Consider the following 18,137-nt stretch of genomic DNA (forward strand, 5'->3'; position numbering starts at 1 on the left):
GGGTCTCACACGCCTCTGGTGTGTCAGTCCACCCATGTCCATGCTGAAACTGTGGTGCCTGTGGCATGAAAGAGTGGGACTGAGTCCGAAAACTGGACGGTGGCTGAGTGAGGAACGGAGATGACAGTGGAATGGGTGAGGCAGTCCCAACGGGGTGTGGGAGGATGGGCTGTGACTGAGAGGGAGAGGGGAGAGTGAAGCATAATGCGGCATAGTGTATGACACCTTGGAAGTAGCTGTCAAAAGCTGTGTGAGAGCTGTAACAGGAGAAGAGGGAAAGGGAACAACAACCGGCGCCATGGGCTTGAGTATGTCACTGACCGTAGATGTAGATGGAGCTGAGACTGGAACTAGAGCTGGGCCTGAAGCGGGGATTGAAGTCGAAGTAGAGATAGAGATAGAGATAGAGGGAGCTGAGGTTGGAGCTGAAAACGAAACTGACACTGTAGCGGGAGTTGAGGTTGAGGTTGAGGTAGAGATAGATGCTGAAGAAGCTGAGGCAAGTCCTAACTTTGCCTTGCTGTTTACCCCGAGTCCACTTCGGTTGTAACGTGTGTTCACATCCTCCAAATTCAGTTGTGTCGTTTGCTTTTTTGTTGTTGTTATTTTCGTCTTTCTTGGCTTTGTCCCCCATTCTCTTGGGGTGCGGGTGCAGATTGTGGTGTTAATGTTCAACCGGGAGCGGGAGCAGTAGTTCCCCCCCCATAATGGGAGGCACGTCCAATGCGAGATGGTGGAGAGGTAGTGCGGAAGCCTGAAGTGGAGAGGCAGCCAAGAGGTGGAGAAGGAGGAGAGGCTTTCCCCCCCCCCCCCCCCCTTCACGGAAAAGAGACCCACCCAAAAAAGAAAAAAAAAAGGTAGCGGGGAGCGAAAGGGGGGCGGGGCGCGGTCAGCAGCGCCCAAGCGGGGGGGGGGGCTGAGCGGGAGGGTTGAGGGAGGGGGTGAGCGGAGGGGTGAGCGAGGGGCTGCAGGGGCTTGAGCGGAGGGGTGAGAGGAGGGGTGCGAGGGGTGAGCGGGGGGGCTGAGTGAGGGGGTGAGCGGGAGGGTTGAGGGAGGGGGTGAGCAGGGGGGCTGAGCGGAGGGGTGAGAGGAGGGGTGCGAGGGGGTGAGCAGGAGGGCTAGGGCTGAGCTAGGGCGGCTGAGAGAGAGAGGAGGGGTCCAAGGGGTGAGTGGGGGGGCAGCGGAGGGGTGAGAGGAGGGGTGCGATGAGGTGAGCGGGGGGGCTGAGTGAGGGGGTGAGCGGGGTGGCTGAGCGAGGGGCTGCTGAGCATAGGGAGCGAGGAGGTAGCGGGGGTAGGGAGGGAGAGAGGGAGGGAGGGTAGCGGGAGAGGAAGCGAGGGGGGACAGCAGCGGGAGGGAGGGTAGCGGGAGAGGAGGAGTAGAGAGGAGGAGTAGAGGGGTAGGAGTATCCACGGGAGACCAAGAGCATATATTTACAAAAAAGGGCGAACCATATCCAATGCCAATTTCCATGTGTGAAAGAGCAGAATGCTTTGGGTCCTTTCAAGTCTAGAAGGCAGCTTTATGTTTTACATTTCAACTTCTATAATGTAAAGCACAGGATAGAGAGGGCATGGCGGGTGGGGAGAGATCCCAACCGAGAGCAACCCCTGATCATACGATTTCATGACACTCAAGCGCGACTTTCAGCTCTACGACGCAAGTCAGTCCTTCGAGATCAGCTAGCGATCTCTAGGGATGAGGATCTCACACCTCTACAGGTTGAGGAGAGGCGCTCTTTGCTGCAGCAGCGGGATCAGGCCCGAAAGGAGGGAAAGTGGGCAGTGGTACGAGAGGGACGACTTCTTACAGGCCCCCGTAGGACACCTGTCCCCTCCCCTACATAGGGAAGCGGGGCCTATGAGACTCAGATATCCGAGACCCTGTCTTGCACCATTTGGAACTGTAATGGTACCTTATGGTCAGAACCAGGGAACTTCTCGGAATCCTATACAAGCCACGACATAGTCTTCTATACAGAGACACATCAGAGTCCAGAGCGCCCTCTCCCAATAGTCAGCGGATATACATGGGAGTCTGCCTACAGAGATGAGACGAGGGGTACAGGAGGAGTTCGAGGTTCAGGTGGAGTTGCAGTCCTTTTCAGATCCACACTTCGGGGGATCATTTCAGTAGAGCAAAGAGATACACATTCCAGATTTCTTTGGATCCGGATACGACACATGGATAGCCAGGATTTGTTTGTCGCAGTTTGCTACTTCCCCCCGGAGACCTCCCACTATGCCAGAGATATTCGAGGTGATGATGAGACATCCCCATTTGCTGTCCTTTATCAGTCCATTGTTGACTTTTCTAGCCGCGGAGAAGTCCTTCTAGTGGGGGACTTCAACGCGAGGACAAGGACCCGTCAGGTACCACTTCTTGATTTCAGAGATGATTCCACTCTACTGGCAGATGTTGACCTTGAGGAGGCAGGTATGCTACGGGTTTCGGCTAACAGGAGAGGTCCACTTTCATCCTATGGGCAGGCCCTATTAGACCTGGGTAGAATACATGATCTCATTATCTATAATGGTCTTGACAGATGGCCCGCTTCAAGTGGTTTCACATACTTTCCACATGGGGGGGGCTCCAGTGTTGTTTACATCATGGGATCCCCTATCTTCACATCTCGCATTCCTGACTTCACTGTAGCACCTCTCCCCCCAGGGGCTGATCACACATACCTTTTCTTTCGCATCTCCACCTCCCCTCGCACAGCACCTTCCACCCCACTCAGGGCTTACTCCACCTACCACGATATACGCTTTGATCGGGATCACTCACCTTCTTACTCTGGCCGTCTGTACATACTTCTCGCTTATATTGACTTCATACCCCTTTTAGAGGATCGTGCTGCCCTTGTCACCCGCTCACTACACGAGGCTGCCATTCACGCCTTTCCCCACACCACCCGCTCCACCCGCCCACCACCCCCTGGAACCGTACCCTGTAATAGTTGGTACGATGATGAGTGTAAGGCCTTACGCCGTCAACTCAGATTTGAAACCAAAAACAGTCTTTCGAGTGCACCAGATACGCTACGTGAATACCGTGGACTGGTACGATGGAAGAAACTAGACTTCGTTCGTCGAAACGAGGAGGATCTACTGAACATTGTGTTTAGTAACAACTCTAAGGACTTCTGGCGGAGATTTCTAGAAGGACGGTCCCCTCCGCCACTCACTGACACCCAGATCTGGTTTGATTATGCACGCACACTTTATGACATCCCAAATCAGCCAGTCCCTGGCCTCTCACACATGCCTCGTCCCACATCCTGCACCCTCCTCACTAGAGGAGGGGTAAAGGATGCTGTAATGAAACTTCATAATGGCCGAGCAAAGGATCATGAGGGACTATGTACTGAGTTCATTGCATATGGGATTAACCTCCTAGCCCCGATCTTAGCAAAGCTTTTTAATGAAGCGGTTTGTTTGGGATTTCCACACACTTGGACCATTAACACTATCTCACCCATCCACAAGGCAAGGGATCCCATGAGCCCGGAGAACTACAGGACCATTATGATTGGACATGGAACCATGGACCACATTCTGACGCTCAGATGTATCATCGAGGAGGTGAGATCACGGAAGCAGAGGGTTTATTGTTGCTTTGTGGATTGGCTCGCCCAGCGGGGATGTACGGCAGTCCTTGTTGGAGGCCAGACTTGTCGGATACGGAGTGGGCCCGTGTGGAGCGGCTATAGGTTCTCATGCTATCACGGATGATTCGTGGTAAGTCATCCACTCTTCACCAGATCATTCAGGCTGAGTTTGGGTCACCCCCTTTACAGCTAGATGCTGCATTTCAGGTCATCTCATATCTGTACCGAGTTAGGGAATATGGGGATTATACCTCGGGGCGTAGCAGGCTACCATGGATAGCTTTATCCTCTTCTATGGCACTTGTAGCAGGAGGAGATCAGAGGTGCTGGTATGCACGTACAGAGAGATGGTTTGAGCAACTGGGGCTCCACATGGATAGACTACCTCCCTTCCAGTATAGCATGGATGCTCCGTTCTCCCCGCTCTTATCACACGAGGTCAACCAGGTTATCCGTGAGGATCTACTACAGCTACACACTTTTCGGACCTGGTTGGAACCGAGTGAACTCCCAGTGAAGCTTAGCTTCTACAGAGATCACTGCTTACATATCACAGCGGAGGGTTTCATTGACCCACCAGGATACACACAGATTCACCTACCCCACTCGATGAGGATCTCTCTTGGGCAGTTCCGGGTCTCTTCACACAGACTTCGCATCGAGAGCGGCAGAGCAGAGCGACTACCCAGGGAGCGGCGCATATGCACACTATGTGACATACAGGAGGTTGAGACAGAGGAGCATTTCATCTTCAGGTGTCCTGTGTACTATGAGATCCGAGGACGTTTCCACTGCCTCTTCAGAGATAGTTATGGGATTTCAGTAAAGAGGAAAAGCAACAATGGTTCTAGCTTCTCAAACTGCCCTCCGCTAGGAATGCCAAGAATGAGAGCACACAGCTCCAGTGCCAATGCCAATGCAGCTTCCAATAGCAACAATGGCTCCTGCACGTCCCATGACTTCTCCTCCAACATCTTCAATGATGATGCCTCTACGGCCTACGGTCTCCAAAGACCAGCACTAGCCATAGCCGCCTCGACCAATCAACACTGCTGCATCCTCAACAAAGACGACTCGACTTCTTCAACGCCGATTTGCCAATGCATCTCTGTCACGAAGCATCTCCGTCGACGTCATCTACAGATCTCAAAGTTTTCCATTTCTTTGCTAAAGTTCTCTACAAATTCCACGTGGCAGATAAGGTAGTCAAAACTAACTATGGTTAGGTTTAGCTACTTGGGTTAGTTAAACTATGGTAAAGTTTGTGTAAACCTTGGGTTTAACCAAGTTGGGTTCAAAGGTCACCATAGTGCCACCTAAGCACACAGAGCCTCTTGCTAAGCACAGTATGGAATTTAGCATGTGAGTCCTTGTGCCACATCATCAAGACCCCCTCTTCTTCACAAAAGCTTCGACAAGCCATAACTTCCAATCCAAGAAGAATTTGTACATGCTCCAAAAGGGAAAAGTGATCGTCTTTTCAAGCTCTACATTCTTGTCAAGTCAGAATCATTGTATGCAATTAGACACTGCCAATATTGAAAGAAATCAATTGGTAAGACCTTTGCAACGAATGGAAAAGCGACGCATAAATGCACACATCATTGTCATAAGCATGCCAAAAGCACAAGTGTATGAGATGACCATAGCATAGAGCATGGCATCCACACAGAAAGCATTAAGGCACGTGTGCAAGGGATGAACCTGAGTACCCTTCAAAGCCTCTGTGCATCTGGCTCTCCAGATATGCCAGGATGCTATGCTCGCTATAATCTCCCAAGAAGTATCCACAGAGGCATGTACAGCTGTAAAAGGAAGGTGTGGTACCACATCCAACAAACAAGACTCAATCCGATGACGTCGAACCGAAATGGCCCGAGAGGAGTCAACTCTCTCATAGAAAACCTGAGGTCCTGTAAGAGAAAGCCAAGCCACCGAGCCCCATGTCATAAAAAATGGGGAATGGGCAAAGTGATTGAAAATCTTGGCTACCCCCATCCAAATCATCCTCGCCTGTCTGCAATCCCAGCAATGCTGAATAGACTCCGAAGCAGAAAAACATCGAGGGCATGTAGGGTCGGCTCCGAACCTGGACCTCCAAAGGTTCACTGCAATCCCTCCATGGATAGAAAGCCAAAAGAAGATAGTGATCTTTCTATTCCTGTGGGATTTCCAGAGTCTCCTCCAGAAGCACCTCTGCTGATCCGCAGTAATACCAAAAGTCTCCCAATGAGGAACTCTGGAGGGTCTCCAACCTCTACTACTGAGCTAATATCTCCTGGCATTACTGACCGTGTAACGAAAGAAGGGGATGCTCTTCTCTCGTTGCCCTGCGTCAATCCACTCCCACTCTCCGGGGTCCCCCTGCAAATACCTGATGGGAACTCCCCCATAGAGCCAGAGCCTCCAAGACCCGGTGGAGAGCAGCCGGGGGTCTGGGTCTAGGAACCACTCTGAATCTGATCCCTGCATCAAAAGACCTACAACCCTGATAGGTTGAGAAGCAGACTAAAGCAAGATGTCCTCTGTGGACCTGAGCAATCTGCCACCATCCTGGACACTAAAAACCAAAGCATCCTCCTGTGCATCTCGAAAGGCCAAAACCTATAGCGGAACCCCGCCTCTTGAAAAAGTACCTGCCCAAGTGGAGGAAGTGAGTGGCATATCATCTATGTCTACCCAAACCTCTGGAAGGGCTGCCTCAATCTGCAAGATCCTCCCTGCACTCCCTCTAAGATGTCCTGTCAACCTTGATTTGGTCTCCTCTTGAAGCCTGCGGAAAGCTTTCCAAGACCCCATAGAAGATGCAGGTCCCCTCTCCCACCTGGACCACTGCATGTAGAGTGAGGCACCCAGTGGTCTGCCATGATCATCTAAAATACTGTCATTTCACATGATGGGTTGCCTATCAATCTCTTCCCGAGAGGAAGGAGGAATCCTCCGAAGAGTGCTTCTGAAACTGGCCCAAGCTTTCAGAATGGCAACCATGAGAGGGGACGAAGGTGACCTGAGGTGTGCTGTGGTGAAGATCCATCTAACACTGCTCATCCAGTCTCCTCCTGAAGAAGGTGTGCACCTCTGTATGCTGCTGATAAGAAAGTCCTTCCACGGTTCCTGCCCTGGCATAAGTCCCCGCACCACCATCTTGCAAAGTAAAGCTCTGCACTGTAAATCTGGATCAATAATATTGAGACCCCCTTCCTGTGTAGGGAGGATGAGGGTCTCCCAAGCCACCCTAGCTAAGGCATCTGCTGTGCCATCAAGCCCACTCCAGAGAAAGTTTCTAATCGGTCTTCTGAGCTGAATGATGCAGTCCCTAGAACGGCACCAACATGAACAAACAAACCAGGCTGTGGCCAAGAGGACCTGGTTGACCACCACAACTCTAGAGGCAAGATCCAGCTTGGCTGAGCTCCAAAAAAGAAGCTTCCTTCTGATGCTCTCCAAAACGGGAGCAAACTGCTGCGTGGTAGAAATATCCAAGCCGACCTGGCAGCCCAAATACATGATAGGCACACCCCTCTGAACCCAAGTGAATCCTATGTCAAGCCCCCAAACTGGAGTGTCCTCATCACTGATCCAAAAGCCATTGGATTTATGCCAATTTATTTGCGCCCCTGCCACCAAGCAAAATAAATCCAATGCTGTCCTGAAAGAAGTGAGCGTCTGTGGAGTGGCATCCAAGTAAACTGTTGTGTCATCAGCCAACTCACTGTCAAGTAGCTCCTCTTCCCTTCTGATGGGAAGTCTCAGCCCAAAGATGTCAGCTTGAGATCTAACATAGATACTCATAGCTTCGGCCACGAACAAAAAAAGGAAAGGAGCAAGGGGGCATCCCTGACGGACTGATCTCGAAATCTGAAATCTCTCACCCCTTACCCCACCAATAAGTACCTGGCTGTGGGCTGATCTGTACAAAGAGGAAACACCTCTGATCCAAGCATCAGTAAAGCCAAAGCGTAGAAGGGTGCCCTCCAAAAAACCCCAATCTACTCTGTCATAAGCTTTTTCAAAATCCAAAAGTAGAATGGCAAGATTCTGGCCACTCTGCATGGCCCACTCTGAAGCTTCCTCGAAAGAAAAAATGTTATAAAAAATGCTTCTGCCATGCACAAAACCCGTCTGAGTGTCATGAATGAGATCAGGGAGAAGTGGCTGCAATCGGAGGCTGATAGCCTTGGCCAGAATCTTGTAACAAGTCCCCAGAAGTGTGATAGGCCTCCACTGGGACACTAAATTTCTGCTACCTCCTTTTGGGATAAGGTGGAAGAGACCCTCTGTAAGCGACCCAGGCATCTCGCCAGAGTCCCAAATGGCCTGCAGGGCTGAAGTAATATAGTCTCCAATCATATCCCAAAATGCAATGAAAAAAGACGGGGTGAGGCCATCTGAACCTAGGCACTTGCCCTTGTGAAGGGCTGAAAGTGCAGTCCTGAACTCTGTGTTGGTGAAAGGTGCGTCGAGTAGAACATGCATACCCGGATTCACCAACACAGGGATGCTCTACCAAATAGCCTGTCTAGCATCCTCTCTATCATGTGTCTCAGGATCAGCAGTAAGAAGGGTGGCATAGAAATCTGAAGCTATGCGTAAGACATCATCAGGCTCTGTCTGTAAAACCCCATGTGAGTCAATAAGCTGGGATACACTCTCTCTACTATGTCTAGGGCCAAGAGTAGAGAAAAAGTGTTTATTGACTCTACCACCCATCTAAATCCAGAAGGACTCCCGTGCATGAAAGGCATACTCTGCTCTCTGATCAAGCAATAACTGCAGATGAGCCCTTGCTGCAGCAAGGCGCTCCTGAATCCAAGCATCTGAAGGCCGTTTCTGCTCTTCCCTATGCAAAGCTGCCAACTGCTGGCGAACACCAATCTCACGTCTGAGAATATCTCGTCTCCTGGTACAAGCAACTGAGCGGTAGAAGTCGCTAATACCAGAAAGGGCAGCGGCTACATGTGATGGATATGGCTGCCCACCCTGGACATGAGCAACCCATATCTGCAGGGCTGCCTCTGTAAGGTCCTCCTCTGTGTAAAAGGCATCTGGAATCCTGATGCTGGCAGACCGGCCTCTCAAGTGAGGCTCTAAGATAGCCAGCACAATAGGGAAGTGGTCTGAAGTGGAAACCCCAGCAGCAATGCATACCGATCCACCTCTATCTAGTGCCCAGTCATCTACATAGAATCTGTCAATGCGTGCATGAATAGGCATCTGTTGCCTCCTGTTCGACCAAGAGAACATGAGGGACTGTGGCTGAATAAGAAAGGCATCATCACACCAAGTATCTCTGCCACAGAAGTGTAAAAGGAAGGCATCCCAAACTACTCTCTCCAAAGAGTGAAGTCCGCCTTCTCTACCCCCTTTTTTGTTTGACGGTAACTCGACCATGTTAAAGTCACCTCCAATCACCCATGAATCCACAATGGGGGCCCAGGAGAGCAAAGTCTTCCACATAAGGACACGTTCCCCTCTAATGTTGGAGGCATACAGGTTAAGGAAACCAACCTTACGCCCTCCAATCAAAAGAATAATCCACTGAGCTCTAGAGGGAATAATGACTCCATGCCCAACAACTAAGGGGAGAATCGATTGCGAAACTGAAATAGAAGTGCCCCCCCTGGTGCCCAAGGCAGGCGACCAAAAAGTATGGCTAGAAAGCAACTTGCCTGACTTGGCACAATCTCTAGAATCCAGCTTGTGCTCTTGAATAAATAATATATCAATGGAACCCCCAGTAACACCTGGATGAAGCTGATCCCGGATCAGCTGTCTACGGCGGCGATGTGGGATGCCACCTAGGCCCTGTATGTTCCAACTAATAATCCTCATCGACAGGAGGATGTAGAGTGGAACACCTTACCCGACCTAGTGGCGGAAACAAACCCCTCAACAGGGGAAGACCTCCTGCTCGAGGAGGGAGGGATGGAACCAAGTGGTGGAAAATCAACAGGGGAAAGAACCCTGGCACCTGAAGAAGAAGCCCTGTCAACAAGAAACCCAATCATTGGCTCCCCAAAAGTAGCGGGCACAAACTCCTCCTCTGGGAAATCTGAACCCTCTACTAAGGCTGAAAACGAGTTCCTGTGGAGCAAGCCAGATACCGGAGTGCGAAGGATCCCTTGTGAGGGAAGAGGATCAATAGTGTAAGCTATCCCCTTCCCCCTATCCAAGGGAGGAAGCGAAGAATGCTCTCTACCCTGTGTTTGCCCAGCCGCGGAGACCTCTCCTGCCTCAAGAAGAGCATCTGGCACCGCTGGATCTAGGGAAGAAGCTGCAACCGGGGAGGAGGTCGAAGCTTCAGCGTCTCGGACTGTGCAAGGTGAGACTGGAGGGACCGCTCGAGGTGAAGCAGAGTCCACTAAAGTACCCTCGTGAACTGAAGGAGAGATCTGCACACGTACCGGAATCCACTGGAGAGCGTCGCGTGTTCCTGAGGTAGGTGGGGGTCGAGGAGCAAGTGAAGGACCTGTACCAGCCCCCTGTCGAGGCCGAGGAGCAGGTGCTGGACCTGTACCACCACCAATCTGAGGAGGACCGCCATGCGAAGGTCGAGGAGCAGGTGTTGGACCTGTACCACCCCTCTGTCGAGGCCGAGGAGCAAGTGCTGGACCTATACCACCCCCCTATCCCCCCTGTCGAAGCCATGGGGCAGTAGCTGTACCAGAGGGCTTCTTGGGCCTTTTCTTCTTCCTGGGGCAATCCCTGGCAAAGTGTCCAGAGGTCCTGCAAATCCTGCACTGGTCCTATCTGCCTGAAATCTCTACTCTCTGGCGAAAGAAGGAACCATCCGGGCGCTGGATCATAACATGATCCATCTTGAGGTTAGGATCCTTGCAAAGGACCCTAACTCTAGGAACCCCATCAGCCTTGGTTGCCTCTGCTGCAGTCAATGGCAACCCAGGGAGGGGTGGGATCTCAGCAACTGCGCCAAAATGCTCCCCAATAACAGAAAGAAGTCGATGGTAAACTTGGGGAAGCCCAGGGAATCTGATGAAGAGCGAGAAGATTTTCTTATCTGCCTCCACTGGGTTGAAACCAATATGAAAGGCTTCAAAGAAGATCTTCCTGTGTCCCAGGTGTAAAAACTCAACCTTGAGCACAGTGCTCGCAGCCTCTGGAGTGTCAAAAACAACCTGGAAAAAACCTCGTCCCAGAAGACGGACATCTAACAATCGTGGAGTGAGGTCTGGGGGGAGAGCCGCAAGCATCCAGTCTCTGGCTTGGGATCTGGAGGGGTGAGACCCGAAGATGCGTGCTAGCAACGTGGTAGAGCATTCAATCTCTACATCCTTCTTAAGCTGCTACAACTCGTCTTTAGAAAAGGTAATAGTTTTCGCGGCCGGTGGAGGTGGAGTAGGATTGGCTGACGGAGTATCCATCGCCAATCGAGGTGAGGAGGCCGACTCTAACAAATTAAAGGCTCCTTCCGCTGCAAAAAAAGCTGCGGGAGAAAAGGGGGGCAGAAAAAAGGGAAAGGAGGCGAGGAGGAAGGGGAGAGAAGGGGAGGGGTGAAGGGGAGAGGCTGAGAGGCTGAAGGGGAAAGGGGCAGGCTGAGAGGGAGGGAGGGGGCAGGCTAGGAATAGGAAAGGGAGAGGAAGGAGAAGCTGGAAGGGGGCGGGCTGGGAGGGGGAGGGCTGAGAGGGAGAGGAGAGGAAGGAGAGGGAGAGGTAGAGGAAGGAGAGGGAGAGGAAGGAGAGGGAGGGGCAGGGAGGGGGCGAGGCAGGCTGAGAGGGGGAGGAGAGGGAGCGGGGAGTGAAGGGAAGGGGGAGGAGAAGGAGAGGAGGGGGCGGGCTGAGAGGCAGAGAGGGGGCGGAGAGGCAGGGAGGGGGCGGGGGAGCAAGCAGGGAGGGGGCGGAGAGGCAGGGAGGGGGCGGGGGGGCAGGGGCAGGCTGAGAGGCAGGGAGGGGGCGGGGGAGCAGCAGGCAGGGAGGGGGCGGAGAGGCAGGGAGGGGGCGGGGGAGCAGGGGGGCAGGCTGAGAGGCAGGGAGGGGGCGGAGAGGCAGAGAGGGGGCGGGGGAGCAGGCAGGGAGGGGGCGGAGCAGCAGGGAGGGGGCGAGGGAGCAGGCAGGGGGAGGGGGCGGGGGAGCAGGCTGAGAGGGGGAGCAAGCTGAAAGGAGAGGAAGCGAGCAGGAAGGGGCGGGCTGAAGGGGAGGAGGGGAAGGGAGGGAGCGGCTGAGGGAGAGGGAGGGACTGAGGGCAAGGGAGAGAGGGAGGGACGGGCTGAGGGAGAGGGTGCAGCAAGGGAGCGGGGAGGAGCAGCAGCTGAGAAAACCGATCTCGTTATCAAGTTTCTTACACTCAAAATGAAGAAATCGCTAAAGAATACTTTACTCTCCTTGTTGTGATGTTTGTGGAATTCACATAAACACTTGAAGCTAAAGTGATATATTCAATAAAAACTCTCTTGTCTACTTGAAAGAAAAGCAAAGCACATGCATCCCTGCATGTGTGTATTCACAAATACACAATACACAATACACATGAACTGCTGAATTGTTCACCAAAATGCATAAGACCCTTTTGGTAGGAAGATTGCAATTTACCAGTTGTGTTCACCAAACAGTCTTGGTAAAAATCCGTTTTGCATGTCTCATGATGATCAGGAGAAACGTCAAACACATAGATTGAAGTGTAATGGTTCAGACCAATAAAATCCAAAGAGTTTTTTATTTTGAGTTTCTCTTTTTTAGAGAAAGCAGGAAGACGGGATCCCATTATCTTTTGCATGATCTTTGGGTACTCTCCATGTATGAGGGGATCAAGGAACCTGTCAAATAATTTTATTAAAAAAATCTATAGACGAATATGTGGAAACATGCTGCACATACATGCTAATCAAAGGAGAAGCATGAGAAATTCACAAATTCAAGAATGCAAGGAGGAACACCAGATACCATATAATGATTTTATGCTATAAGTTTTAAGGAGTTAGGTGCGTAGAGCCCAAAATTTTGAAATAGTCAACTACTAAGCATACAAAGGCCCAGTTTAGAGTAGGTTTGGATGAATTTACAAATCAAACATGAGAACAAAAGGTATTCTAAAAATATGTGCCCCAATTGAAAGATTTCCTCCATTTAGTGGGCTGTGGTCCACCAAATGGACACAAGTGAACACTGAAACAATCAGAAACAATTCACCTGCATCTTAAATACTTGAGAGGCTTGGGTTTAGTCACTGAGCATATATAGGTAGTCCATGGCAAAAAGAAGCTAGGGCACAACTAGAATAGTTCTGGTAATTAAATGCACTTTGAGAGTGGTGTGATCCAATAAGAACTAGTAGTTCTGGAATTTGAGAGATAGATGAAGTTGTAGTATTTAATTGGAGGACTTGTGTGTATCAATTGGATGATGAAAAGAGATGAGATGGTCATAGAATCATAATGAGATCAATCTTATTCTTCAACATTAGTGAAACAAGCATAGGGTAAATTGATATTCAATGAAATTCCCAACAGTTAAGTATACGTTCTAGACAAATAAACCTTGATATATGATGCATCTAATGCTGATTCTTCAGCATTAGTGAAACAAGCATAGGGTAAATTGATATTCAATGAGATTCCCAACAGTTAAGTATACGTTCTAGACAAATAAACCTTGATATATGATGCATCTAATGCTCCCTCCTCAAAAGGGACTACAGCACTCCGTACTTATTCACCAGGACATCTAAATAGACATCGTCTCAATAGTTGATTGCAGGATTCTCATAAGTGTACCATAAGTGTACTATATAGCTCAGAATCAACACCTAAATCTGCTAGAAAGCATTCCATGCCTTGGGATTACAGCAACAAACTGTCCTATACCCGATGGCAGGTCTACTTCCATATGACATCTTTGCTTGAATAGCGGGTACTCCCTTCACATATATATCTTTCAAGAACGGTAGGTATGGTTATATTACTCAAAGAACCAAACCCAACAAGGCTCAACGGCATGCCAGAGCACAAGGCCAAAATCAAAACATGAAAAAATGCATATACAATCCTCTTTTTTTTTTTTTGGGGGGGGGGGGGGGGGGGTTGTTGTTGTTCAGAAAGGCAAAAAGGAGGAAAAAAGAATAAGCTAGAGTATAATAAAAGAGCTAAGTCTAGTCTACATAACCATACCATTATAATATTCCTAAAAATCCACTCTGAATGGTATGGCTGAGTACTTTGGAAGTGTCTCAATAGTACCTAGTGTGCCTAAAGCACTATGGTTGAGGTAGGGAAAAAGAAAGCGGGGGGGAGGGGGGGGGGAGCTCTGTTCAAAAAGGCAAAAAGGAGGAAAAAAGAATAAGCTAGAGTAGAATAAAAGAGCTAAGTGCAGCCTACATAAGCATACCATTATAATATTCCTACAAATCCACCCTAAATGGTATGGCTGAGTACTTTGGAAGTGTCTCAATAGTACCTAGTGTACCCTAAAGCACCACGGTTGCACAAATTCATCCTTGGGTCTATGGCAACCTAGCTCCCTTGACATCGTTTGTATGTCTCTCATCCCCAATCCTTCTTTATGATGTACAAAGATTTCCATAGAAAGGCTCTTGATAAGATATCTGCCACATTGTTCTCAGATGGACAATAGATGAGGTCGATGAAAATATCCTCGATACAACTCCAAATATAATGATAATGATTTTCAATGTGCTTAATGTGAGCATCAAAGACATAATTGTTTGCAATGGCAATGCAACTCTGACTGTTGGCTGCATTAGTTGCCATATATTCCGCTTCACTAATTGAAGGACTCTGGCTTGCTCCTTACTCAGCTACAAAATGCAAGCTGAATCCAATGAGAACAATAGCCAGAAGTGGATCTTCTATCGTCGATGTGCCCTAACCAATCTAACTCTGTGAACCCATGAAGGTCAAAGTCACAGCCTCGAGCATAATGTAAACCAAAAATGAGATGTGCCATGAAGGTCAAAGTCACAACCAAAAATGAGATGTGCCATGTACATGTCTAAGAACCCTTTTGGCCACATTCCAATGAGTTACTGTGGGACAATGCATAAACTGACTAGGCAACCCTATAGCATAGGCAATGTCACGCCTCGCAAAACACAAGCTGCCTACCATTGCTTGTAAAGAGTACCATCAAACTTTTCAGCAGTGTCATGCTTACTGAGCTTGAGGCCTTTCTCAATACAAGTTGCGATGGGTTTGCTGTTTAACATCATAAATTTCTACAAATAGACTCCTGGCATACTATGTCAATGACATGCATATTCCATCCTTGGTTTTCAAATTCAATGCCCAGACCATAACGCAATAAGCCCAAATCTGTTATAGGCATTGAATTCAATCTCTCCAAACAATAAGCCTTCTCAGCCTCCATCCTCCCTACAGCTCAGCCTCCAGCCCCTCCTGAGTCTTCTACTCCTCAGCCCCTAGTTTCAGCTCAATCCCCCACTCCTCCTGTGCCTTCCCCCCTTCATTACTCCCGATCCTAGAGATCACTGAGGGCCCTTCAAAGGTTAGTGCTCTCCAGGGTGAGCACCAAGCCAAGAGGGCGGGCAGATGTAGACAAAGACAGAGACAGAGACAAAATAGGAGCGAGAGTGAGTCAGAGATGGTAGAGACTACTTCTTGTTGTAGAGATATATTCCACCACAGAACTAGTATTGCTAGAGGCTGGAGGTCCACCATGCATGCTTTAGTCTCAAAGACTCAGCCTCCCAAGATCCTACAGGTCACAGAGGGCCCTTCAGAGGCTAGTCCTCTCCAGGGTGAGCACCGGACCAGGAGGACAAGCAGACGTAGATGGAGACAAAGACAGAGATAGAGACAAAATCAGAGCCAAATTCAGAGTCAAAGATGGTGCTTGTTGCAGAGATACAATCCACTACAGGACCAATATTGTTAGAGGCTGGAGGTTCACCACTCATGCCTCAGTCTCAGGAGACACAACATTAGGATCAACAGAGAATCCAAATCATATTCTTAGTTATATTCCACTCTCTCCTCATCTACAGTGTGATATACAAGATCTACTTCACGGGTCACTGCTGCCACACGAGGTCCAAGAGACTGTACTGTGACAGCCTGTCCCCCAAGACTGTGAACTTACCTCTATAGCAGGACATCATGTTGATAATATGATCACTACATCTCATAGGAGACATCTCTTATCATGGAGGATTTGTAGGGGAGCGGATTAGGTTCCAGTATCTTCATGTGGACACCGCTACCTCGCTGCTCTATCCAGAGATTTGTGACTATAAGGAGTGTCTTGCGTGATGCTCCCTCAAGTTCGAGGCTGACGGACTCACCTATTCTCGAGATCTTGTATGTTGGTGTGAGGTCCTATGCTCGTACGATGGTAGAATTTCTAGATAGACTGGATGATTGGGAGTGCCTTGCAGCAACAGAGATAGATCCCATAACGATTCGGCGAGTGATGCATGCTCTCTTCATGCAAATAGTTGGCAGCCTCCAAATCTTTTACCAAGGCATTTTTTACTGGATCCGGCCTGTGCCTGTCCTCTTGCTTTGTATCTGGGCTATGTCACATTTTTGTCCTTTGCTCCTGATATTGTATACTCACATGAGGCTTCTTAGTCAAACCCTATGCTGCAAACTCGAATAGAGCGGTGATGATGGGCGAAATCTTCGAGTGTGCATTTGTTGATGTTAAGTCCTTCACAACAATTTCGCTCATGACCCTAGAATGCAGGATATGAGCACAACTGATTCTGGTCTCCTTTTCTGCGACCCTAAGCAAGGCATATGAGTCACGAGAGCGATAGGTACAACCCTCACTTGCCCTCCATTGATGATATCTCCCTCGAGTTTGAGGCTGACGGACTCACCTATTCTCGAGATCTTGTATGTTGGTGTGCGGTCCTATGCTTGTACAATGGCAGAATTTTTAGATAGACTGGATGATTGGGAGTGCCTTGCAGCAACAGAGATAGAGAGCGATAGGTACAACCCTCACTTGCCCTCCATTGATGATATCATGTCTCATGCCTCTGAGCCTCTTCTCACTTATGCCAAGAGAGTTCAGCCCCCCATTTCAAGCATAATGTGTCTTAGTAGATGAGTGTTTCCAGCATAGTCTACAAATTGGCTGATAGAGATCTCACCCTTACCTTCTGGACTCATTTGTCACGAGGTGTCATAGATGATGGTTATCTTTGACACGAGATGAGTTTGGATGTTCTGCAAACAGTCAATGGAGATAAGAGGAGTAATGGGTTCTACAGTTGCTTCCACAGAGGGTCACATTTCTCACTACACTTCAGGTAGGTTTGCTCACATGGGAGTGAGATATGGACTCTGGAGATGATTGATTGTGAGATCGCTAGATAAGTCATGCACTGGATGCCGATATTTGCGGTTCATTGGATCCCAGATGCACACATGCTAAAGGGTACTTTGGCAAGGACTCAAAGGAGGTGCAACACTTTTCTTTTTTTTTCACAGTCCATGGTGGCAACCGATGTGCATGTCGGTATGACATCCAGGATCTTGTTGCACAATAGTGCACCTTCCCACTTGAGCATGCTATTGTACTACAGTTCAGTCCGGTGGCCCTCAGTCAAGGAAGGTCTATGGTCAGCCCCTTCACCAAGGGAAATGCATGTACTTGCCAATGGCACCCCTCACTTCCAGTTTATGTCTAAATTGTCCATCATTTCATGAAATGTGAGGGGCCTTAATTGACAAAATACATCATTGGTACAGAATATATTGGTGGAGAGCAAGGTGGTTTATATTATTATTCAAGTTGAGAAAACCTTTGTCTCAATATGTATGCTCCCACCACATCAGGGCTCAGACACACTTTTTGGCGGCACCTCAGAGTCTCTTCGTCTAGATTGTTGGAGGAGTTTTCAAGATGGTTGAATTCTTTGAAGATAAGATTGGCTGCAGAGAGGGAGGCTTATCAGACAAAGAGGGCTGAGTGGGACCGCTTCTTGCTCCACATTGGACTTCATGATGCATCTTCGTTGGATGATTTCTATCACACATCAGATAATTTACAGTTCTCCTGGATTGTGACTTCTCATGGCTCTCTATCCCTAGCCAAATTAGACAGATTCTATGTTGGTCAACGGGGCCATGCTAGAGGAGGATAAGTTGGTATTTGGCCAGGCTTTGTTCTATCGGATCATGATCCAGTATTGCTGCAAGCTCTGCCATGTCTAAATTGGGTTAGAGTCCTTAATTTCTTCTTTTAGGACATGGAGTTTGTGCAAATGCTTCAGGATTCATGGTTGAGCCAGACCAGCGGAGCACGGATGGCTAGCCTAGTTGAAGCGGCCACTAGCGAGTGTCAATGATGGTTTCCATGCAAAAGCAAAAGAAGAGAAAGAAAAGCATAGAGATAGGAAATAGCGAGAGCTCACGAACGGATCTTGGAGGAGCTCCGTCTGCTGCTGCCCCCCGCCATCGTCCGTCGCCATCAGCCACCCCTGGCAGTGCCCTGCCCCTTCGCCGCGACCTGCTCCCTTGGCAGCGTCCTGCTGCCTAGGCCGCGCAGGCTTCCCTTGGCAGCGCCCCCTGCTCAAGTCGCCCCCCCTT

General features: G+C 49.3%; 1 protein-coding gene across 2 annotated transcripts in view; it reads right to left on the bottom strand.

Annotated features, from left to right (window-relative positions):
• LOC147884905 (beta-glucosidase 13-like) overlaps nucleotides 1–18,137 on the bottom strand; it is a 172,682-nt gene that overhangs the window by 54,351 nt on the left and 100,194 nt on the right. For both annotated transcript variants that reach the window (XM_087397150.1, XM_087397149.1), the window contains one exon: nucleotides 12,157–12,380. In XM_087397150.1, coding sequence (XP_087253276.1) covers nucleotides 12,157–12,380 — 224 coding nt within the window. The remainder of the gene's footprint in view (nucleotides 1–12,156; nucleotides 12,381–18,137) is intronic.

Source organism: Dipteris shenzhenensis, chromosome 26, assembly GCF_047967505.1.
Source record: "Dipteris shenzhenensis isolate YYH24624 ecotype China chromosome 26, Dip_SZ_1.0, whole genome shotgun sequence".
Classification (NCBI taxonomy): Eukaryota; Viridiplantae; Streptophyta; class Polypodiopsida; order Gleicheniales; family Dipteridaceae; genus Dipteris; species Dipteris shenzhenensis.